Genomic DNA, 24,598 nt, shown 5'->3' on the forward strand with positions numbered 1-24,598 from the left:
CTGTCCCAACCAGTGTCTTCACCGCAAGGCATGATGCACACTTGTGGCCATTAATGTCCTCGCACTGGGAGAGAGGAGAAGCCGTTAAGCCCAAGCTGTCAGTCTCCTTGTTTTTTATTAGCTGCTCTTTGAAGTTGGGAGCATTGTGCAAGGCAGATCCTGTCAGATCGCTGAGAAATCTCGGCAGCCCCTCCCTCCCCATTGTCCTTCTTCTTGCGATCAACAGGCGGAGGCTTTAGCTTGGGCCACCTGGCACGGTGGGGGTGGCCACCTCCACCTCAACCTTTGCTTGGCTGCGCCATCCACAAGGTTTGCTTTTTATCAACTCCGGAAATTGTGCTTCGAAGCCGCTTCTGTAAACACTGGATTGCTTTTGTGTCATTCATAAATCAGACCTGGAGAGACATGCGTGGGGGCCATCATAAGTTCTCCTACGTCTGCTTGAAGATAACTTATTTCAATGAAAACAGAAATGAAGCTTTTTTTAAGGATGTATTTATTATTTATCTGAAAGAGTTACAGAGAGAGAGAGAGAGAGAGAGAGAGAGGTCTCCCATCCTCTGGTTCACTCCCCAATTGGCCGCAACAGCTGGAGCTGTGCCGATCTGAAGCCAGGAGCCAGGAGCTTCATCCCACTCTCCCATGTGGGTGCAGGGGTCCAAGTACTTGGACCATCTTCTACTGCTTTTCCAGGCCATAGGAGAGAGCTGGACTGGAAGTGGAGAAGCTGGGACTCGAACCGGCATCCCATATCCCATGTAGGCTTTACGCGCTACACCACAGCGCCAGCTCCAGAAATAAAGCTTTTTATCCTGACGTTTTTCTGTTGAGATGGGCATGCAACTCTCCTGTGTGTTTTTGACCGAGAGAACCACATTCTGACCATGAGAAGTGATGTCGCATCCTTGTCTTTGGTCAGGATGTGCTCAAAACACGTGGGCATTTTGTGAAAGCAGATTTAGCCCAAAACATCTCATTAGGAGCTCAGCACCGAGGAAGTTTCCCAATCGATATAAATACAGAGGTTTATATTCACACATTGCTCAAGTGTGTGGCAATGCTTCTTGTACTTTTCGGTCTATGCAGAAACAAATTCTTAGTCACTGAACCTATTTCAAAATGGGGGGAGGGCCCACGTTTTGGCACAGCTGGTTAAGCCACCACCTGCCACACCCGCATCCCATGTGGGTCCTGGCTGCTCTGCTTCCCATCCAGCTCCCTGCTGAAGCGCCTGGGAAAGCAGCAGAGGATGGCCAAGTCCTTGGGCCCCTGCCCACTTGAGAGACCCGGAACACACTCCTGGCTCCTGGTTTCAGATCAGCCCAGCCCCAGCCCCAGCCCCAGCTGTTGCTGCCATTGGGGGAGTAAAAGAACTGGCAGAAGGAAGATTCTCTCTCTCTCTCCATTTTTCCTTCTCTCCCTCCCCCCCCACCTCCTTCTTCCTCTTCCTCTTCCCCTCCTCCTTCCACTCCCTCTCCCTCCTTTCTGCCCACCCCATAAGTCTGCCTTTCAAATAAATCTTTTTTGTTTGTTTTGTTTTAAAGGTTTATTTATTTGAAAGAGTTACATAGAGAGAGAAGTGAAGGCAGAGAGAGAGAGAGAGAGAGAGAGAGAGAGAGAAGTCTTGCATCCGCTGGTTCACTCCCCGATTGGCTGCAACAACTGGAGCTGTGCTGATCCAAAGCCAGGAGCCAGGAGCTTCTTCTCGGTCTCCCATGTGGGTGCAGGGGCCCAGGGACTTAGGCCATCTTCCACTGCTTTCCAAGGCCATAGCAGAGAACGGGATTGGAAGTGGAGCATCCGGGACTCGGACTGGTGTCCATATGGGATGCCGGCACTGCAGGCAGCGGCTTTACCTGCTACGCCACAGTGCTGGCCCCTCAAATAAATCTTTAAACAACAAAAAATGAAGCAGAAACAAAGGGAGGGGAGACAGGGCGGGGTGAGTATTTGGGCCAGCAGTTAAATGCCACATCCCATATCGGAATCCCTGGGTTAGAGTCCCAGATCCACTCCCAATTCCAGCTTCCTGATAATGGGCACCCTGGTAGGCAGTAGGGGATGGCTCAAGTGACCAGGTCTCTGCCACCCACATGGGAGACCAGGATTGAGTTCCTGGCTCCCAGCTTCAGCCTGGCCCAGTCCCAGCCATGGTGCGTATTTAGGAAGCAAACCCATAGAAGAGAGAGTTCTGTGTGTCTTGCTTTCTGTCTCTCTCCGCCTCTCAAATGAATGAATGAATGAATGAATGATTTTTGAGTGAGGAAGAGGGCATCTTGAGATCGACCTTTGCCTGTAGAATGAACACTTGTGCAGAAGGAAAAGTGCCAGGGCACAGAACCCCGAAGTCTTGACCCTTGCTGCTGCTGCTTCACACAGGTCTAAAGAAATAATGACTCTCTTTTCCCGCTCTCTGACGAGACCAGAAAAAAAAAAAAAAGTAGACAGAGTCTGGTCTCGACAGAGAAGCGGGAACCCGGGCCAGCTGGTCAGGTCTCTTTGAAAAATGGCACAGCTGTTCCCCAGCGTAGCCCGTTCACAAGATGCCTGCTGTCCGCCGCCGCAGTGGAGGAGAAAGGTGCACTCTGTCATAGAGGGCTGCTTTTCCCGAAACAGGAAAGAAAAACACGCGGTGTTTACAGAGGAGAAGAGTGGCCCCTTCAGCCTTGGGGCCGTGGCCGTGCCTGCCGTGGACGTGGGCAAGGCGGGGACGCCACGTCAGCAGCTGCCTGTGAGGTGTGATTCACGCCGGCTGGGCTGCCCGCGACGGAAAATCCAGCTCGCGGAGCCGGAGCCAGCGAGCTCCCCACAAGCCCGGGTGCCAGGGCCGCTGCCTGCCTGCCGTCTCGGGACAGCCCCGTGATGGATGAATGAGTGACCGACCCTCTCCCCCTCTCTCTCCCTCAGTTCATGACCAAGAACCCCACCTTGCGCTTGGGCAGCCCGCCGCAGGGAGGTGAGCGTGCCATCCTGAGACACCCTTTCTTTAAGGAAATCGACTGGGCCCAGCTGAACCACCGCCAGCTCGAGCCCCCCTTCAGACCCAGAATTGTAAGTGCACCAGGCCCTGACGTCCAGAGCTCCACTCCAAGCCGTCGGGCGGACCAGAAGTTCAGGCTGACGCAGGGGAGCCTCACCTGGAGGTGGGGGTGGGGGTAGGGCTGGTCCTCGCCCCCCAGGCACCATCTCTGTGTGCCCGGGTCAAGTCTCACAAGGTTTTCACCTCCCCACTGCCCTGGCTCCTCCCTCCCTTAATGGAATTAAGATCTCCTAGGATCTAAGAGGATGGAAACCTTCCAGATCTCCCTAGAAGCTTCTATCCAATTCAGAAGGCATTCTTCGCTCTGTGTGCCCTGTGCCTCTCTCAGCTCCCAAGGAAATAGAGAGAGCGTGAGAGCTCACTCACTTCTCTGAGCCCGGCTCCTTGGCTTGGAGAGCTGGCGTCTGCCACGGCCACTGCAGCTCAAAACGCAAGCTGGAGGAGGCCAGGCCCCTGGGAGTGACAGGGACATTTTTTTTAAAGATTTATTTTATTTATTTGAAAGACAGTTACAGAGAGAGGTAGAGCTAGAGAGAGAGAGAGATCTTCCATCCGATGGTTTACTCCCCAAATGACCACACTGGCCAGAGCTGAGTTGGTCCAAAGCCAGGAGCCAGAAGCTTCCTCCGGGTCTCTCATGCGGGTGCAGGGGCCCAAGGACTTGGGCCATCCTCCACTGCTTTCCCAGGCCATAGCAGAGAGCTGCATCGGAAGTGGAGCAGCCAGGACTCAAACCAGCGCCCATATGGAATGCCAGTGCTGCTGCAAGCCGGGGCTTTGACCCGCTACACCACAGCGCCAGCCCCAAAACACACAGCTTTTAAAAAGAGTGGGCTTAATTTGTAACAGCCCCCTAGGCCTTAAACACCAGTGGGTATTTGGCGTAGCTCTTAAAATGCTCATATCCCGTATCAGAGTGGGTTCAGTCCCTGGCTCCACTCCCAAGTCCAGCTTCCTGCTGATGTAGACCCAGGGAGGCAGCAGTAACAGCCCCAGCAGCTGGAGCCCTGCCACCCACACGGCACACCTGCCTTGAGTTCCTGTCCTCAGGTTTTGACCTTGGCCCCGCCCAGCTGCTACAGACATTTGGGGAGTGAACCAGAGGATGGGAGCTCTTTCTACCTCTCTGATGCTCTCTCTCTACTCTCTAATTAATTAATTTTTTTTAAAAGCCATTTCCTTCATTGGGTACCCGTGCCAGCCCCTCTGGGATTGGTGAGCAGGGAACCCTTGTGTTCAGAGGGTGGATTTTACAGTCGTGACTGCACGGCTGGTCCAGCAGGGGCCCAGCAGGGCTCAGCACCTCTGCGTGCTGAGTTAAGATGACAGGCAGTTGTCCCCTAAGCTCGGCGTCCCAAGCAGCCTTCTGAGAGCATCTCTTTGCTTGCGTGGAACTGGGCATGAACGAGGGGGACCACATGAGCCTTCTCCGCCTGTGTTGAGAAACATGAGCTCGTGTGCCGCTCAGTGAGGCCTGCTGGAGGGAGACGAGAAAGCGTTGAGTGCGCGGGCTGGTTTGCGTGGCCAGATTAATTCCTTAGGCTTGCAGTGTCGTAAGGCCGGCCTGCTCAGCAAGATTTCCATGGGCTTAGTGAACTGTGGTTGCCGTAATAATACTGAGCACAGTGGGATTGCTGCAAAGCACTGTTGACTCCCAGTGATCGAAGCTGTAAATAATGCTGCCGGACAGCTGCAGAGCCGGCTGGCAGCTCGCCGGAAGGGGCCCGTGTTCCGTGCAGCACGGGCCAGCCTGCAGGGAACCCAGCCTGACCCTTGTTCCCTTTTCTCGCAGAAATGCCGAGAAGATGTCAGTAATTTTGACCCTGACTTCATAAAGGAGGAGCCGGTGTTAACGCCAATCGATGAGGGGCATCTCCCGATGATTAACCAGGATGAGTTCAGAAACTTCTCCTACGTGTCTCCAGAACTGCAGCCGTAGGTGTGGAGGGAGACCCCACAGCCTCAGCCCCCGAACCAGCAACCTCACTGCCCAGGGGCACTCGGAGAACTCTGAAGGGCGGGGCTTCAGGAGAGCAACCGGTTCAAGGCCAGGCGGAGCCATGGTGCTGCCACGCCCTAGGCGACAGCCGTCGTCGGATGCTGCTCAGCCTAGGAGCTTCCGTGGCTTTCTCGGGCTTTGGGATGTTAACAGGAGGCGAAAGGACAGAGATCCCTAGAGCCCAGGAATTCTGAGCCAAGCGGGCTTTTAACTTCAAGAGACAAATCAATACTCCTGTGGACCACTCTGTGCTCTTCCTCAAGCCGAGACCCCCTACTGCCTGCCGTCTGCAAGAAGCCTCGAACCGCTGGTGAAGAACCCAAGGCCTCTCTAAGGCCGTGCATGGCTTTCCAGATGGAATGGTTTTCTCTGAAGCGTCACAACTTACATACAGCCCGACCTTGGGCTCCAAGGCACCTGCCCTGACGTGACTCTCATATTCTGGCTTTCAGTGAATCGATATTTATTGAGCGTCCAGGGAACAGGTGCCACAGGCCCCGGTAGTGCACACCATAGATTTGCCTTCCTGAAGCTTGCTCGCTTTCTGGGGTCTGTGGATTTACTTGAGTGGTGTTTGCCTTCTGTGAAACGCCCCCACACAGGGCGGCTGTCTTCTCTGTCCACACGGAACGCGTTTTTCACAGAAGGGTCGCTGCCGCAGCTGCGCCACCCGCAGGCGAGCTGCGGGTCTGTGCCACCTGTTCCCCTGGGGTGTCCCATCAGGTTCACGTTCACGGCGCTCCGGGACTCTGAAGAATTGCACGCCCCTCCTGTCCGTGACCAAGACTGACAACGTACACGTTAGCCGTTTATTTAAGTTATGTTGTAAGAGACAGAGAAGTTTGTTTGATACACACTTTAATAATTAGAAACAGGGCTTGTAAACAGGACCTGCATCAGAGGCAGGCCTTATAATATGTAACCACATGTGCAGTTGGAGAGTTTGATCTGGCTGAAAATAAATACATTTTGTAACAAAAGGAATTGTCTAAAAGGATCTGTCCTGTGTTTTGTGACACCACCACCCATCCCCCCACCCAGCCAGGACAATAGATTCCTCATCAACAGAAAAACCTTCGTGCACAGCGGATGGAACCCTTGGCTGAAAGCAACAGAAGCCTCCTTCCATGTCTCCTTGGACTGGACGTGGCGGTCTCTCGCTGCCCAGTGTTTCTGTTCTGAATCTGAGCACTGGTTGCTGCAGACCACACCCTCCACATGTCCTGGCGAGACAGCGTGTTTATTTCTCCTTCCCACGGAGCGTAAGTGCAATGGCCCGCCTCATTTATAACTGTGCCATCTGGAAATTGTAGCCGGCAAAGTGGTCAGAGGCAGGGAGGAGAGAGAGGAGGTGCTCGCTGCGTCACGTCCTTTCCTAACAGGGACCTGTGTCCCCGCTTCCCACCCTTGCCTTGACAGCGTGTGGCTTCCCGGTGGCCCCATACAGGGTGGACGAGGAAACTGAAGCCCCGGTCCTGGGTGCTTTCCTGCTTGAATGAGTGGAGCAGCCAGGAGCCGCCCTTGAAATTGACTTGGCAGTTGGCAGTTCATAGGCGTTCCTGCCAACGCGATTTCACGGGATCTTCATGATGGCCGTGTGAGACTGGCAGGTCCTTCTCCCACGGTTCCCACTAAGGGCAGTGTGAACACAGCAGTACATTTTATACGTAGGAGGCTTGGAGAAGTTGAGTTGGTTGGCTCCCCGCAGGGTGCAGTCCTGACAAGGCGTGTATCCAGACCTCGGGTCTAAATCTTTGAAGTTCTGATCCAACTGGTTTCTGGGAAAGGAGGGAGCCTTCTGACTTTGGGATTTTTACAGCCGCTTGGCAGCTCCTGTCTTCCCCGGCTGTGTGGGATTGATTTACTTCTTCTTGTGATTCACTCCGCTCCGGTAGAGAAACACGAAAAATAAAAACAACTTCCTGTTTTTGTTACAAAAATTTCATCATCACAGCCCTGCCGAGGACCCCAAACCTTCTCTGTGGTTGTTCCCAAAAACTCAGTCTCCCTTCCAGGTGCCGTATCAGGATAACAAAGGACAGGGTTGGAGGGTAAGGGAGCGGGAAAGTTTAATCTATCGACAGATGGGGAAGTAGCAGACCTCGAGTCTCAAGAATTCCACCCAGCGGAATGAGGGCGCTCTGGAGATTTGGGGCTCAGAAATAAGGGGAACAGAGAGTAGGGCAGCTGTGTGTTGGCCTCCAGCCCACAGATAAGGGGCTGGTTAGAGTCCCAGTGGTTATCTGGTGTGGTTACACATTCAGCTCTGATCCAGGTTCCTGGTTGGTCTGGAATGCTGAACAGTTCAGGGAATTGCTAGGGGAGCCTTCTGGGCCCCAGGCAGCCTGGGGGTTACAAGCAGATGGTGGCTAGCTTCTGCCCTGGACCTGGAATTCCCCCAAGCGAAACCCCTCAAGGCAACACTGGCCATCAAGTTGTTATCTGTGGGAGAAGCGAATGACTTGGAGAGTCTGGTGATGAGTCTAGTTTGTCCTGACGGTACCCCTCCCTCAGTTCACTGAGTGAAGCTGAGCGAAGTGGTGTGGAAGACCCAGGCCCGATGGGCATGAGCAGGTGCACCCAAGGCACTGTTTGGGGCTCCGGTTCATAGTGAGACTGTGTAATCAACTGCGACTTCCGTCTTCCCAGGCTGTTCCCACCCTGCTACCCGGGTCCCCAGGTTTGGGTGAAGCCCAGGCTTTTATGATCCTTCCAGACCTGTGAGCCCGACCATCCGCCAGCCAAGGATTTTGCTAGGACGAGGTTTCTGGTCCTTCGTCCTCAGCCCCCTTGTATGTGTGAGGAGAGAGAGGACGTGCAGGGCACTTATGTGGAGCTCCACGCGTCTCGCCTCTTTCTTCATTCCTCCCAAGGCTGGCACTGCATGCATTTCTGAGGATCACAAGGCTGTCCCCCGCACTTCCTGGCACAGGCGCGGGGCCAGCTGGCCGCGGGCCATTCGGTCAGCAGTTGCTGAGTCTGCTGGGCTGCTGGACCCTGAGCTCTGGGGCAGGGCCTAGGTCAGGACGGGGTCACACTGTGACCCTTCGCTCCCTCTGAGCCGCCTTGTGTCTGAGATAAAGAGTCTTGAGACCTCCCTCCTTGGGCCTCCTCAGCCTTCCTGTTCTCACTTGTTCCTACTCTCCACCCCATTCCACACTAACTGCCTTCATCACACGGAGCCGTCAATATCTGAAAGGGGGCTCGGCTTCCAAGACTCCGCTTTGACACGTGCATCAGCCCTGGACCACAAAAGATCTTTTTCCTTAACAATAATGGCAGTCATGTATTCAGTGCACGATCCTATTCCAGATTCTTCCAACAGACGGACTTTTCAGCACCACGTGGGGTGAGTGCCGTCACCTCCGTTGTACAGATAGGGAAACTGAGGCACGGGGCGATGCAGTCACTCCTCCAAAGTCACACACACGCACACACAAAGCAGCCGGCGCTTGCACTCCTGAGTCTCTACTTGTAGCCCAGTTTAGTTGGGTTCTGTGAAAGTCAACTCTGCTTTTTTCCATCTTGGCGGATTTTTGAGAGCAATCACAAGAGTGTGCACCAGGGTTAGCAGGGAGCATGAGATAAGCGGGGCAGGAGAGTGAGTCATCTCCTCTGCCGGACTTTATCAGCAGTGACGGTGACATGGTGTGATCTGCAGATCAAGGGCCCGGAGCTCTTACCCCTGCTTCAAGGAACTAGGCAGGCCCAGGTGATGCAATTGGGACTTCAACCTCTGAGGAAGAGGAAGTCGTCTGGATCACGCTGGGTCCTGTGAACCCCATCTGAACCCCTGGGGTTAACCTCTGAGCCTCAGCGGAGTTTCCAGTCTTCTCTGCCCCACCCCCTCCTCAGGTGGACACAGCCCCTACCTTGGCAGCTTTACAGATGTGCAGCTGATGTTAATTTGATGGAAAAAAAAATAATGGAGCAAACGTGAAAACAGCCCCGTTTGCTAAGTACCGATCTTCACGAGGTGCCTGTTACCACGTTTCAGCCACAGATCTGGCTTTGGCCACAACACGGGCCAAACCCATAGGGTGTTCTTCCGTGTTCCCAGGCTGGGCCATCCTGCTCGCCCTGTGTGGCAGCGCTGACTTAAAAGGACCAGACAGCCCGTGCAGTGGCCCTGACTCAAAGCACACTGGGTCCCTCTCAATTCCCATCGTTTGAATCCCAATGGAAGTGAGCCCTGGGGACCTTGGTCCTCTGAACCCAGTCGCAGGCCAGACCCAGCGAGCCAGCAGGTGCACAGCCGTAAACAGAGCGCTGAGTCTCCCTTCCTTCCTTCGTTGAACCAGAAGCAAAGCCCAGGTGCCCCTCGGCTTCCCCACCTTGTCACTGCCCGCTTCCTCACTCTACTCCCCAGTGTAGTGAGTGGGCTCCGTTCCCTCTCCCTCCATCCCTTGATTTTCAGAACCAGTGTCTAAGACAGCAAGAAGTCATGATTTGCTTAATGATTTTACATGAGTAGGCTCTGTTAGGACCCAGAAATGGCAATCACCTTCCCCATGTATTTTTTTTAAGGTTTTATTTATTTATTTGAGGGAGAGACAGAAAGAGGTCTTCCATCCACTGGTTTACTCCCCAAGTGGCTGCAGTGGCTGGGGCTGGGCCAGGCCAAAGCCAGGAGCTTCCTCCAGGTTTCCCACATGGGCACAGGGGCCCAAGGACTTGGGCCATCTTCTACTGCTTTCTCAGGCCATAAGCAGGGAGCTGGATTGGACGTGGAGCAGCTGGGACTCCAACCAATGCCCAAATGGGATGCAGGCACCGAGGTGGCGGCTTTACATACTACACCACAGTGCAGGCCCCTGGTGCAAAATTTCTAAATCATTTGGTGCCTGTTATCCAACCTCCCTGTGTGCCCCCACCCCCACCCTTTCCAGCCTCTAATGATCACTATTCTAAGTTAGCAGGGAGCTGGATCCAAATCGGCACAGCCAGGACTCGACTGGCACTCCAACACCGGATGCCGGCAGGTTACCGACTGCGCCACAGTGTCTACCCTGTCTCGTTTTCTGTCTCCTGTAGGATGCTGTTCTCCATGATGGCTGTACCAATCTCCCATGGGTTTCTGAGCTGTGGGCTTTGTTCTGGGTCTGCTCTTTCCATCGTGTAGGCTGCCCAGGGTAACGACTGCACACCCAGATGCCATGGTTCTAGAAGGCAAAACAGCACTCGGCGAAGGGCGCAGGCTTGAGGCAAGTGCAGCTCTGCGTGCTGAATCCACACTTAATGGCGTGTTCTCCAGGACAGGCAGTCACTTCCCCAATCTCAAGGTTCTTGTTGAGAGAGGAGAGTGAGAACAGCACCGGCACTGTGGCGTAGTGGGTGAAGTCGCCGCCTACAGTGCCGGCATCCCATATGGATGCTGGTTCTAGTCCCGGCTACTCCTCTTCCGATCCAGCTCTCTGCTATGGCCTGGGAAAGCAGCAGAAGATGACCCAAGTCCTTGGGCCCCTGTACCCACGTGGAAGACCCAGAGGAAGCTCCTGGCTCCTGGCTTCAGATTGACACAGCTCTGGCTGTTGTGGCCATCTAGGGTGTGAACCTCTCTCTCTCCCCCTCCCTCCCTTTCTCCCTCTGCAACTCTAACTTTCAAATAAATAAATAAATCTTAAAAAAACAAAAACAAAACAAAACAAAACAAAAAAACAGCACCTGGCTGCCTTGTGGGACCCCTGCCGTGTTAACTATGATAATGTGTGCCAAGTCTTTTCCACAGGGCTGGGACACGGGAAAATCCTCAATCCTTACGGGCTACTGTGATTGTCAGCTATCCCACAGAGACCGTGGGAACATTGCTTGTGGTGTCCACCAGCAAATGGACGGAGTGGACATCCATGCCTGCTGCTACCCATATGTCCTCCGGTGGGGCGGCTGGGCCAGCTCCGAGTGGAAGGGAGTTAGCCTTTCTAACTAGTTAGCCACAGAACTTCCCCAAGAGAGCTTCTCAAGACGTCTCCTACAGTGACTTGAGTCCACCCTGCCCTGGTTGGCATTCAGGTTCAGTCTAAGTTCGAAACACCCGCTCTAGCCCTGAACAAGGAGAGGCCGAGAACTCCATGGTTTTCAGAAATGGCTTTTTCAAAATCTGTCACTCCAAAGTAAACATTTTTTTAAGATTTATTTATTTATTTGAAAGTCAGAGTTACACAGAGAGAGGAGAGGCAGAGAGAGAGAGAGAGAGAGAGAGGTCTTCCATCCGCTGGTTCACTCCCCAACTGACCGCAGTGGCCGAAGCTGAGCCAATGCAAAGCCAGGAGCCAGGAGCTTCTTCCAGGTTTCCCATGTGGGTACAGGGGCCCAAGCACTTGGGCCATCTTCCACTTCTATCCCAGGCCATAGCAGAGAGCTGGAATGGAAGAGGAACAGCCAGGTCTCGAACCAGCGCCCATATGGGATGCTGGCGCTTCAGGCCAGGGCATTAACCCACTGCACCACAGCGCTAGCCCCTAAACTCATTTTTTAATTCATTTTTTTTCACAAACATTTTCAAGTCCCTTCGTACATTTAATTCACTTCTGACCACACAGCACAGGGGCTGCACCCCAGCTTTGGAGCCCTCTGAGCACCCCCTAGACACTCAGCCTGCTGGAGATGAGTTTTGGAGAAGGACAAAAGACAGGTGTGCAGGAAGCTCAGGCAGTCCTGGCCTGCCTAAGAGTTGGAAGCCAATGACATTCAAACCCCGGGCGGCAGTGGTGAAGGTGCAAGCAGCCGGGTCCCTGCCATGCGTGTCATGTGGGAGACGTGGGTTGAGCTCCCGCCTCTCGGCTTCAGCTTGGCCCAACCCCAGCCATTGAGGGCACCCGGGGTGGTGGTGATAGATAGGAGCTCTCTGTCTGTTTCTCTCTCCCTCTCTGTCTCTGAAATAAAGAATCCATCTGTGAAGGTTTCTAGTAAAACAAGAATCCCCATATTCCTGTGTGTTCCTACCGGAGACTAAACCACGTCCCCGCCCCGGCCCCTTGCAACAGCCCTGTCGGATCACCCAAGGCCGCCTGTCTATGCCACCAAGGCAGTTCGCATCCCACACAGGCCTCATTCTTCTAAGGGCTTGGACCACAGCTGGGAGAATTTAGGCCAGACAAAGGGAAGATTGTGTAGGCATTGAGTGTGGCCAAACATTCAAGTGGGTTGCAGAGGGTGAGAGAGGAATCTTCTTTGGAGACATTTCAAATTAGAAACCAGGCACAGCCCAGGAGTCGTTTAACCTGACAGTGCCAGAAATAACCCGGATGACCTCTCAAGTTCTTCCGGCCTTGTGTTCTAATGACTCAAAAGGAGCAGGGGCTTATGGTCCATTGGCCTCCACCCCTGGACACCAACCCCAGCTTACTAATGTCAGACACCAAATCTCCACGAATTTCCTCGCTGTCCATCTGTGCCGCTGCACCCACTGGCACACTGCACTCACACAAATCACTTGACCCTAACATCACACTCAGAATCTCTCCCATTGGGCTGCCTTTCCTACTTCTCACGTTTGTTCCCAGCTCTCTAAAGTTAACATCAGCTCGAGAAGTTTCTACGGCTGTAATAGAGCACTTGGGGATGAAAGAGAGAGCAGGATTTCTCACCTCTGCTCTTTGCTTTCTCAAACAGAATGAATCTCAAGATGAAAAGGAGACAATGCTCACTGATAACCTGAATGGTAGCCCAAGCTAGATGAAGAGATGAGAAAAAGCACTCAGGTGAATACAGGCAAATTGCCGGGCAGAATTATTGAGGCACTGACTTAAGAGCACTGGAAGTGGCGATGAGCATTAGACTGTGCAGGGCTTGGGAAGGACTGGGCCTGGAAGTTAATCTGCAAGGTGGTTACTACTGATGCTGATCAAGGTTGGGTAAGAGGTTTCGCATAGCCAAGCTGCTGCGACATCTATGACTCTTACCTTGTCTCCTGTGGCCAGTGTGGGTTCAAGAAACAATGGTACCTAAAGTATAGTGATTCATAGATTGCATCAACCTGGACCCATGGTTCTGCAACCTTGGGTAACCCCCGGTCTCCTTGGATTAACGGACAAACTTTCAAGGCCTCCTTTAATCATACTTGAGATTTGAAACCATCAACGTCATGACTAAACACAAAAAAATCAGGCAGTGGGAATAAATGTTGTTTTGTTTTCAAATTACACATGCCCTCTTGGGGCATGAAAAAGAAAAAATAAACGTAGATAGTCACTCACTCATGAAACTAATATTTTTAGAGCACACACTATATTCCAGTCATGTTTTGGTCGGTTGCTTGGAAAACTAGACTGATAAGAAAGCACCCAACAGCCCCTGCATTCTTGAAACTTAGATCCAAATCCAGAGATGTTTGTTAGGTTTACCCGAGAGAACTTGAAAACCAAGGCAGCCTGGTGATCCGTCTTCGTCAAAGCTGTGTGTATGTGGGTGGGTGTTGTGTAGGCACTTGTGCCTACAGCAGCAAGTCAAGCTACCACTTGAGACTCTGCACCTTATGTTGGAGTGCCCGTTCAAGTCCCATCCACTCGCTTCTGATCCAGCTTCCTGCTGAGGCGTCCTGGGAGGCAGGAGAAGATGGCTCGAGTGCTTGAATCCCTGGCCGGAGTGCCGGGCTCCTGGTTACTGCCTTCCATAGCTCTGGCTGTTTCAAGCATTTAGGGGAGTGAAACAGCAGATGAAAGATCTCTTACTCTCTCTGTGGGTCACTCTGCCTTTCCTATGGATGAAAAATAAATAAGTGAATATTTTTAAAACCCCATAGTACCTAGTAGTGTCATAGGTACTTAAGCAACATGTGTTGAAGAATACAATCAGAACTGAGTGTCAAATACAAAAGATGATAGTATACTTCGACAGTTCTACACTGGAACAAATGTAACAAGCTTGGGTCGGAGAGAGCTAATTATATCATGACAAGATGAAGGCACAGGCACTGGATAACCAGAGGGAAAAACTAGGCAGAGGCAAAGAGAATAAATTCAATATATGGGGACTTCCAAAATTTCATGGAAAAATGGAATTAAAAGTATGAGTTTATTTTGGTGCAGAAACTTTTTTATCATAATAAACAGGAAATAATTATTTTGAAAAAAACTATTCATGGATTTCAAAATTTTTTTGCACCAAAATCAACTCATCTTTTAATTCTACTTTTCGGTGAATTTTTGCAGCACCCCTCCTCATAGTTATGGATCCATCAAACATTTATTGGGATTTATCAAGCTTTCTCCAAGTGACTGGGACACAACAAGAGTCGGCCAGTGACGGTTCCCACCATCTCGGAGCTGAGAGGCTTCTGAATAGACAGCAGTGGGGCGCCATGGCTGCCAACACCCACACAGATGCCATCGTGGGCTCCAGACCTACAGGCGCAGTGTCCCAGGCAAGGGGAGCAGTGAGCCCCATGGAACGCTGGCCCGGTGGGGCTGAGCCTGGAAAACTGCATGCGCTCTACACAGTGCCCTGGAGAGGTACACGGTTTGGTCAGGTTCACGGGAGAGCAAACTAGTTGGGGAAGGGAGCAGAAGGCATTAACACCATAAACGCAGTGAGGAGGTCCCTGGGGGCTAGCCTCAGAAGACCAGCAGCATGACATCAAAACCACTTTCAATTGAAGTGCTCCTCGACTTATGATGGGGTCTATCCCATACAAATGTACTCTACGTTGAAAATGCATTTTTGGAGCCGGCACTGTGATGTAGCTGGTAAAGCTGCCACCTGTAGTGCCGGTATCCCATATGGCTGCCGGTTTGAGTCCCAGCTGCTCCACTTCCCAGCCAACTCTCTGCTATGGCCTGGGAAAGCAATGGAGGATGGCCCAAGTCCTTGGGCCCCTGCCCTTGAGTGGGAGACCCTGAAGATGCTCTTGGCTTCGGATCGGTGCAGCTCTAGCCATTGTGACCAATTGGGGCATGGACCAGCGGATGGAAGATATCTCTCTCTCTCTCTCTCTCTCTCTCTCTCTCCTCTCTCTCTCTCTCTCTCTCTCTGCCTCTTCTTCTCTCTCTGTGTGACTCTGATCTTCAAATAAATAAATCTTTTAAAAAAATGCATTTTCTGCACCTAACCTATGGCTTGGCCACACAGTACCGAGTAGAGCAGGTGACTGTGGGGCTGATAGGGAGCTGCTGGCGGTACCGCACACTCGTAGCGCGGAGCAAGACGCAAAGTCAGAATCCCAGGAATATCTTCCAACGAATGGGGTTCCCTTCCCTATGGCTGCAAAGTAGAAAGCTCTAAAGGAAGCTGGGAGTGGGTCCATATGTGAAAGGCTATGGTGAAGGCTCTCCAAATACACCCAGCTCTGTGCCTCTCTCTGTATAACTCTTTCAAAATAAATAAAGGAATCTTTTTATTTTTTAATCAACTTTTCACATGATACCCAAATGTGTAGTGGGCTTCCTTCAGCCGGAAGTTCACCATCATTGGCCTTGTTCAAGAGGTCTACAACGCTTGGTGGAGACAGTGAGCAGGTGGCCTCTTACAGCCCTGAGAGGCCAGAGTGCCACAGTCTGCAAGGGGCTTAGCAAGCGCATAGGACAACAGTGCTGCTCCCCGTCGCCCACCGGGGCAGGCCAGCGTTAGCTCCCAGGGTGTTTCTGCTGGCCTCGTGCCCAGACCCCTGCTGCCTTTGCTGCACCACGCAGTCGGGAATCTGTGCTCAGCCTTGCCAAAGGGCTCAGCAAGCGAGCACAATTGCACAGCAGCTCCGATGGCCAAGAGTGGACAAATGGTAAAGGCTCTCTCTCTTGGCCATGCAGAATGATGTCATGGAACTATCACCTTGCAGAATGACGAATTGTCCTGTGGGACTGCCTTTGGCATCGGCAGCGCCCTAGAGGCATAAGGAAACCCAGGAAGTTCAGCCCCGTCATCGGTGGCTCCTGCTGCATGGTTATTCTGTGTTCTAGGAACCACAGCGGCGCCTCCTTCCTGCCAGTACAGAGCTCTAGGATGAGGTCTGGTCTGGGAAGACGCGTGTTAGGACCACGCGCTGGATTGGGGTTGGGGGGACACTCCCTGTACATGAGCACCTGTTCCAGTCTCCAGTGGTTCGCCCGAGCTGCCTCCCACTAGCTCACAAGAGATTGTGCACGTCTCTTCCCGCGTTAGTATTCAGTGAGCTCACTGTAGAAGTGTAGAACTGCTTCTGACGGGAATATTTACACTATGGGACTCGGCAAGTGCTAGAAGTCAGGGCTGCTGATGGGCACGTGGAGGAGGGGGAGGAGGGCAGACAGGCTACCAGAACACCCCTGGAATTAGCAAAATAGTGAGAAAATCATGGTGTTTGGCACCAGCCAGGAGTGGAGTCCCCTCGGGCTCTGCTGAACAAGCTATCGTCATTGGAGGGGGGTGGGAGGATTTGAAACGTCTGTGAGCCTTAGGGGTTAATAACAGAAATGCCAGCTGCGCAGAGGGTGGCGTGAGGACGGGATGCAATCCTAAATGAAGCTCCTTCCCTCGGGGCAGGTGCAGACAACTCGCTCCAGAGGCAGGGAAACAGAACACTCCTGAATCCCGGATTTTTTAAAAATGATAATAATAATGCCCATCTCCTAAGACTGTGGCAAGAATAAAAATAGGTACCTTGTGCATTCCCAACTCTCAATGCAAATGACAGTCTTATTTAACCTGAAGACGATTTTACTTATTTATCTGAAAGGCAGAGCTACAGAGAGGCAGAGGCAGAGAAACACAGAGAGAGAGGTCTTCCATCCGCTGGTTCACTCCCCAGTTGGCCCCAACTGCCAGAGCTGAGCTGATCTGAAGCCAGGATCCAGGAGCCTCTTCCAGGTCTCCCACACACAGGTGTAGGGGCCCAAGGACTTGGGCCATCTTCTACTGCTTTCCCAGGCCACAGCAGAGAGCTGGAACAGAAGTGGAGCAGCCGGGACTTGAACCAGCGACTAAAGGGGATGCTGGCACTGCAGGTGGTGGCTTTACCTGCTACACCACAGCGCTGGCCCCAGGACTTAGTTTAAAAATAGGGACCACATAGCTGGGATTGACCCCATAGCCTATATCAGTCAAGCCAGAAGGGAGGGCAAAGTCTCATTTTCCGGCTCACTCTAGAAGAGGATGGGCTCCAGTTACGCCTCCTGTTTTATTCCCAACTCCCCACCCTCCTTAGTGCTCCGTTTGCCAGGAAGGAAGGAGGAGAATGGAACAGGGGTCTATGTCATGCATGTTTCCCACCGTACCCTGTCTGAGAGGCAGAGGATGAGTGATCACCGTCTCCCCTCGCCCCTCTCTGCACAGTCCCTGCTACCCCACGCGGGTTTCCATTCTGCAAAGCGGCAGAGAGAGAGAAGCAGACGCTGTGGTCCAGCAGGGGCACTTCCAATCCAGAGCCCTGTTTCAGAAATAAAAAACCAAAAACAAATCTAAGACTGATTCAGCATGAGGCATGCTCATCCCGGGCTGCACAGGGCCAGACCAGAAAAAGTGTCTTTGTGAATTGCAGGATGTTGGGACACCGCTCTCAGCTGACTGTCCCCAAAGGGGAATCCAGCCAGGCTGGTGCTTCCTGGCTGACGTGGAGTCCCACGCCGGCTTCCACATGACTCCACAGCCAGCCAGGGAAGCGCGTGGCCCGGCTGAGGAAGTGCAGAGGCTCTGGGGTGACTGTACGCCGGGTCCCCGGGGGCTCTCAAGGCCTGCTGGAAACCCTGCGTCTGGAGCCGTGCGCCTGACTGCCCAGGAATGCGTGGTTTGGGTAACTTTCTGGTTGCACTTACAGGAAGGTCTGGTGGGGGGGGGGGGGGGAGCAGGAATGTGGTAATAGCCCTGGATCACCTTGGAAAAGTACGGCTCACCCGCCAGCCCGGCCCGGCAGTTCCAGGAAGCAGCTGGGGGTGAGTCAGCTGCCTCCTCTGGCCTTGTGGCTTTGGGAAGCTCGTCCAGCGCCTCTCCCACCTCCTCTCCAAGGAGAGAAACACCCATCAGCCACTCGCAGATTCTTCTGGAAGGGACTTGGGGAGTAGGAGGGACCCCATAGTGGATTCTCCATCCCAAGCAGGGGTACAGAAAAGGGGAGGAGACAAGAGGACTCCCCCCAGGTCTCTTGGAAATATTTTCAGGCTTAAAAAAAAAAAAAGCATTTATTTATTTAAAAGGTTCAACTACAGAGAGAAGGAGAGGAAGAGACAGAGAGAGAGATCTTCCCTCCACTGGTTTACTCCCCAAACGTCCAAAACCTCCCCAGCTGAAACCAGGAGTCTGGGACACCATCTGGGTTTCCCATGTGAGTGGCAGGGGCTCAAGCCCTTGGACCATCTTCTACTGCTTTCCCAGGCACATTAACAGGGAGGCTTTCCCAGGCACATTAACAAGGAGCTGGATGGGAAGTAGAGCAGCCAGGCCAGGACTGTAACTAGCGCCTACAGGGGATGCTGGCATCACAGGGTGGGGGCTTAACCCTCCACACCACAATATTTTCATGCCAGCCCCATAGTTTCAGGCTTTTGATACAGAACATCAGGCACACAAAAGTCTGGAGTTCGCGGCAGGAAAACTAGGCAGAGAGTTCTCCATGCTGGATGCCATGATCCACAATGGGATGTCAGTATTTTACCTGCAGAGCCCACTGGGGCAGAGAAGCCCACAGAAGGCTGTGGTCAGGGTCACGGGCACTTAAGGTCAAGGTACTGCCTCAGTGGGTCACTTAGCAGCTGGAAGAGTCTTGGGGAAAAGCAGTAAGGCCGTAGCTTAGGCTGCCCTCTGGGCCCTCCGGGCCCCAAGCCTAGGAATAGAGTTCAAGTTCCTGCTTTTGCCTTCCCCAGGCCAATCTCTGGCCAACCCCCTGAACTTGTCACTGCCCCCAGGGGAGCTTCGGAGCACTGGACATTAGCATGTGTGCCTTGATGTCCCCACAGCAAAATGGCGTTGGACTGTGAACACATTTGGAGAAGTGGATCATTTCAGATTGGGTGCTAGATGGGAGAGAGGGAGAGAGAGCACTGAATTTCTCTCTCTCTCTCTCTCTCTCTCTCTGGCTCATTTTCATGCTGTTACCTCAGTGACCCACATGCAGCTCTGATGATGGTGAAAGCAAGTTCATCTCACCGATGATTCAGAACTACAGTCTTGAAAGATGAGCTGAGTCAATGCGTCCGCTCTGTGGTTTGTGATCCTTCCTCCCCCACGCCATTGTCATGGGCACACTCCCTCACCTTGCCCTGGGTGTCAGGGTCTGAAGTGTCCTGGCCTGCGGGAGTGCACAGAGGAAGCGCCAGAGAGAAGCAGGTGAAATCCACACGGCCACTCTCCAAGACCCTACACCTCCGAGGCTGTTAAGCCCCGTGGGAGACAGCCCTGCAGCCTGCTAGGATCTGAACAGGGTGGCAGCGACAATAAGCATGGGGAGAGGGAGCACTGTGGGCTCTAAGACCCCCTACAGGTGGTGGGTGTGGCCTCACCTGTGGCTCAGAGCCCCCCTGGCAGAAAGGGAATTTCCACGCTGCTATGAAATGTGGGTAGCAGGGAGAGGAGTTTCCTTGCAGTTCATTTCCAGCCCTAAAGAGCAACATCACCCCGGACCCGACCCTGGCTGGCTGGCCGCCCTTGCTCAGCTCCCAATCTTTCCCAGGTGCTTTCCGGTCCGGTCCAGTCCAGTCCAGCAGTTCTCAACAGGCACACTGGGAGACCGGTCAGAAATCCAGGCTCCCAGGCCCTACACCAGGACAGCCAATCCGTGATGCACGCTAACCCTTCTAGCCCTCCAGGGGATTCCAATGCAAAGCCAACTTTGAGAACCCGGCTCCATCTCTCTTCCCAGTTGGGCTGCAGGCTCAATGAGGACACCAGGGTGGGGGTGGGAGACAGCTCTTTGCAGCAACTGTACCAGGCAAGTAGAGCAGAAATTTAAAGAGGCACCTGGTAACGACCCTATCTCTGGCCCAGGGGCTTAAACCCAGGTCCAGCTGGGTGCTCCCAGCCAAGTCACTTTCCTCCTGCGCGTGGGGTCTTTGAGGTTTAGATCATCCTCTGAGGTCTGATCGGTTTCATTCCCCCTCCTTCTGGCTGGCTCTGTCCAGCCAGACAGGAAGCCCTGGGCTTCTCCAGCTCCTCACTCAGCTACTGGTTATGTGTGTGTGACAGAGAGAGAGACTGGAATCCAGAAATGAAATAGAAACAGATATAGGAGGAGCCCTCATCTCCCAGAAGCAGGGCCATCCTCTGAATGTTTGCAGATTGAAGGCACAGTTCTTGTGTGCAGCTTGGCTGAACTGGGGAAGAGAGGGGTGGGGAGGGAGAGAGAGAGAGAGAAGTGGGGGGAGAAACTAAACTACGAGGTTGCAGAGTAGCCAATTAAAGCTGCAAGCTTAAAATGAAAGACTTAAGCCTTTTCACCACTTATTGTTGTGGGATGAGCAAGAGTCTAAAACCAGAGAAAGCCGAAACTCTCCCTGTTCCACACACAGCACAGCGTTCAGGGTCGGGTTGGGGAGTCCTCCTGTTGAGGGAGCACCAAACAAAACGCTGTTATCTGCACCCTGGAGTGGAGGGGGGGGGGGGCTCGGAGAGGGCTCAGAGAGGAGAGGTACTGGGGAGGGGAGTGCCTTCCAGGTCTCCTCCTCCTCCCCGCAACAGGCCTTGGCAGGAGCACCTGGCAGAAACTCTGAGGCGGCCTCCTGCTAACAGACTGGGAGTGTGCATATGAAGAGTGCGTGGGGCCTGGGACCTTGACCAGGCTTTCCCCAGAGGCGCTGTGCGCTGGCCATGCCCGGGTGTGCTGGGGGCCGCATGGCTTCCCTGTGCCTGCTGCCTGCCAGGCTGGACTTTGGAGCCCTTGATCAGCCTGAAACATCACACCTGGGTTTGAAACGCCACCTCCCCCTCACCTCTTCTGAGCCTCCTCCTCTGGCTTTGGGGAGGGGAGCGGGCACCTGCCTCTGCACAGAGACACAGGGTCTTTCCCAGGTAGAAAGCAATCGTCACCCAAATGCCTTGGCTCTAAGCCCTTGGGTCCTGCCAGTGTAGGCCATGGATCTCCTTGGGAAATTATTGAGGACTGGAGGGTGCATCTGTGGGCATTTAGAGGATTCAACCACAAAACCAAGAGGCTCTCTCCTTACCCCTTTCCCTGAAGGTGAGCATGGATCAATTGCTATAGATCAGAGCTGTCTTCCTAAAAGCTGTCCAGATCTGTGTGCAAACATTTTAGTGTAAATCCCATTAGGCTTACGCAACAACTGAATTGATCACTCCTCCCAGCCTATGCTAATTCTGTGTTGAATTTCACACTTCTAGGTCTTAGTCTTCCTCCTTAAGGACAAGGGCTCTGCCTTGCATATCTGTCCATCACCCAGAGTGCTTTGCTCTCAAGTAGCTCACCCTATTCAGATAAGCGTTCAGAAGACAGACCTTGGACGGCTATAAAATCATCTCTCCTGATGTGGTACGGGATAGTTAAGCCTTGTGTGTATTTACTTTTACACATAATTGTGTCCTATCTTCTGAGATAGACTGTTACTATACAAAGGTACTTTAGAATGGCCCTGGAGAAATTAAAAGACAATGTATGGGCTGGTCCTCTCCTAGCAGCTAAACCATCTCTTGGGACATCCATATCCTATATCAGGGTGCCAGGGTTCGAATCCCAGCTCTGCTCCTGGTTCCAGATTCCTACTTATGCAGAGCCTGGCAGGCAGAAGGTTTGGTCCCTGCCACCCCTGTGGGAGATCTGGATTGAATTCCTGACAACGCCCATGAGGGGCATTTGGGGAGTGGAACAGCTGCTGGGAGATATCTTGTTCTCTTCATCTCTCTGATTCTCACATTGAAAAAGAGGTGAGGGAGGGAGAGAGGGAGATAGACACACATTTTCCATGAACATTTTGAAGTCCCCTTGTATTCATGGCGTCACATACTTGGCCCATTGTTAGCTCTCAACTATACACTTAATTAGATTTCTGGGAACATACCTCACCAAGAGATAGAAAGTGAACTGTCTCGGTTTACTTTCTCATGAAGACCTGCCCTGTAGGGTGTGCTGTTCCATGCATGGCCCAGCAGGAATACCACATCCTGGATCCCTCAAAGGGTGGCCGTGGGCACATAGGGCATGTTTGAATCCAGGGAGCTTCCAGACACCCCCTTTGCTTTGGTTTGCCCCAGTACTCAGACTTACCTGGCAAAAATGTATGGGTTTGTGATTAGTGATTGTTTTTTAATTACTCATCATGTGAAACTGGCCACGGCTTGACCATGGTAATCAAGGTGGTGCTGAGAACAGAGTGTTGGACTCAACAAAGAGTTGGTCTCCTTGTTTCTAACTGGGTCATTTGTTATTATTTTTTTCTTTTTTATAGAGAGACAAAGAGAAAGGTCTTCCTTTTCTGTTGGTTTACCCCCCAAATGGCCGATCTGAAGCCAGGAGCCAGGTGCTTCTCCTGGTCTCCCATGCGGGTGCAGGGCCCAAGCACTTGGGCCATCCTCCACTGCCCTCCTGGGCCACAGCAGAGAGCTGGACTGGAAGAGGGGCAACCGGGACAGAATCCAGCGCCCCAAATGGGACTAGAACCCAGGGTGCCGGCGCCGCAGGCGGAGGATTAGCCAAGTGAGTAACCGGGTCATTTATAAAAGGGACATAGGGAAAGAGGCACCTTCCGCCCCAGGCAGCTACAACTCGGTCCACCATCCCAGTATGTCCTACTCTCCCTGGCCCAGCTGCCCCTCCCGCTTCTTAGAAGGCAAGTGAGCCGGTCCCAGGTTCCCAGCTCAGCAGGACCAGGGCTTGTCCCCGGGCTCCTCTCCATGATCTCTGTCTTTTGGCCAGGAGCCAGCCTCTGAATTTGTTCTCCTCATTAGCTATGCAGAGGAAAAGCCACCAGAGAAATTCCAGTCCAGCCAAGTTCCTCTAAGGATCAGTGGTTCTGACTGCTCAGCAAAATCACCTGGAGGAGTTTTAATAATGCAGCTTCCTGGAACTTCTTGCAAACATTCAGATTCGGTCTGGGGTGAAGTGCAATTGGCTGTGTTTTTAAAAGACTTTACAGATGATTCTGACGCATGGGGAAGTTTGGGAACCCCCGACAAACACTCAGGTCTTTGAGATTTCGGAACATACTGGGGTACCTTGAAAAACTCATGGGAAAATAGAATTAAAACTTATGTTAGGCAGGCATTTGGCACAGCAGGCAAGACTCTGCCTGCGACACTTGCGTTCCATATTGGAGTGCCTGGGTTCATGCTCCGGCTCTGCTCTGGATTCTAGCTCTCCTGGGAGGTGGATCTGGCAGTTAGGTCCCTGCCATCCATGTGGGAAACTTGGACCACAGTCATTTTTGGCTCTTGTGTTTCAGCCTGGCTCAGCCCCTAAATGAATTATCTTTTAATTCTCCTTTCCATGAACTCTTGCATATAATCTCCCCTCTTTTCCAGTAAACATAATTGCTTACTACATTGAGTCAGTGAGCACATGAGTGATTGAAAACAGGGTAGTGGAGTAGAAGTACGGTCCACCCAGCCTCTTACCTAAAGGCCAGGGCCAGTGGGATGCAGAAGGTCAAGGCAATCCCAGAGCGGCAGTGGTGCAGTGACCTGGACGCGGGCTGACTGCAGCCGCACCTGGGAGAACACGGCTCTTGCCCTTGAACAAGCTGCTCCCTTCATGACGTCATTGCTCCTCGCTGGGACTTCCCGGACTTCCTTCTCCAGTGCCATCTGCAGAAGCAAATATGATCGGGCACTTCCCTCTTTAGCCCCTCCAAGGCCCTGCACTGCCCTCAGGATCCAGTGTGCACTTCTTTCTCTGACTCACAAGTTCCCGTCCGCTTTCTCCCCAGCTCATCGGCTGCTCCCTGTCCCCGGCTCTTTACCAGCACTGGCCACTCTGCCTTCTCCCAGGTCTGCCCAGGTGCCATGTCCCCTGCTTGTAACGCTCACCCCCTCCTCGCCTTGCGTCCTCCCCCCTTGCACCTGGCCCCTGGTTTCTCCCGTGCAGCCATCAAATCACAGCTTCGAAACAACAGCCTTATTTTTTAAAATTTGTTTTATTTGAAAGGCAGTGACAGAGGAAAACACATACACACACACACACACACACAGAGAGAGAGAGAGAATGGGGAGAGATGGTTCTTCCATCTACTGGTTCACTCCTCAAATGGCCACAATGGCCAGGGCTGGGCTAGGCTAAAGCCAGGAGCCAGGAATGCCAACCTGGTCTTCCCATGAGGCAGGAACCCAAGTACTTGGGCCATCTTCAGGGGCATTAGCAGGGAGCTGGATCAGAAGTAGAGCAGCTGGGACTTAACCCCCCCTAGCCAGAAAGCCCTCCTCAAACTTCATCTTCTCTTCCCCTGGGGACACTCAGATCCCTGAAGGTCAAGGTCTGTTGTACCCAAACTCTAAGCCGGTAGGTGTTCCAATATTTGTTAAATGAAGGGAAGATGGGACAGAAAACCAACACCAAGCCACTGGGGACTGGAATTTTTCTGGTTCCTATAGGGCCCTATTGATTCCGTAGGGAACATAATAAACCCATTGCATTGGATCTAGAGAGGAATTAGGGCTGAGGCTCCCTGGGAGTCTCCGAAGGAAAAAGGCAAGTAAAACTGGAAGATCTCAAGAGAGCC

At 52.8% G+C, this 24,598-nt stretch overlaps 1 protein-coding gene across 1 annotated transcript in view; it reads left to right on the forward strand.

The window, feature by feature from the left end:
* The window catches only part of PRKCH (protein kinase C eta), a 274,168-nt gene extending 268,151 nt beyond the window's left edge, over positions 1–6,017 (forward strand). The window contains exons 13-14 of the mRNA XM_062181544.1: positions 2,908–3,051; positions 4,833–6,017. Of these exons, the coding sequence (XP_062037528.1) occupies positions 2,908–3,051; positions 4,833–4,979 (291 nt within the window). The 3' untranslated portion in view covers positions 4,980–6,017. The remainder of the gene's footprint in view (positions 1–2,907; positions 3,052–4,832) is intronic.
* Positions 6,018–24,598: the final 18,581 nt, after the last annotated feature.

Source organism: Lepus europaeus, chromosome 22, assembly GCF_033115175.1.
Source record: "Lepus europaeus isolate LE1 chromosome 22, mLepTim1.pri, whole genome shotgun sequence".
Taxonomy (NCBI): Eukaryota; Metazoa; Chordata; class Mammalia; order Lagomorpha; family Leporidae; genus Lepus; species Lepus europaeus.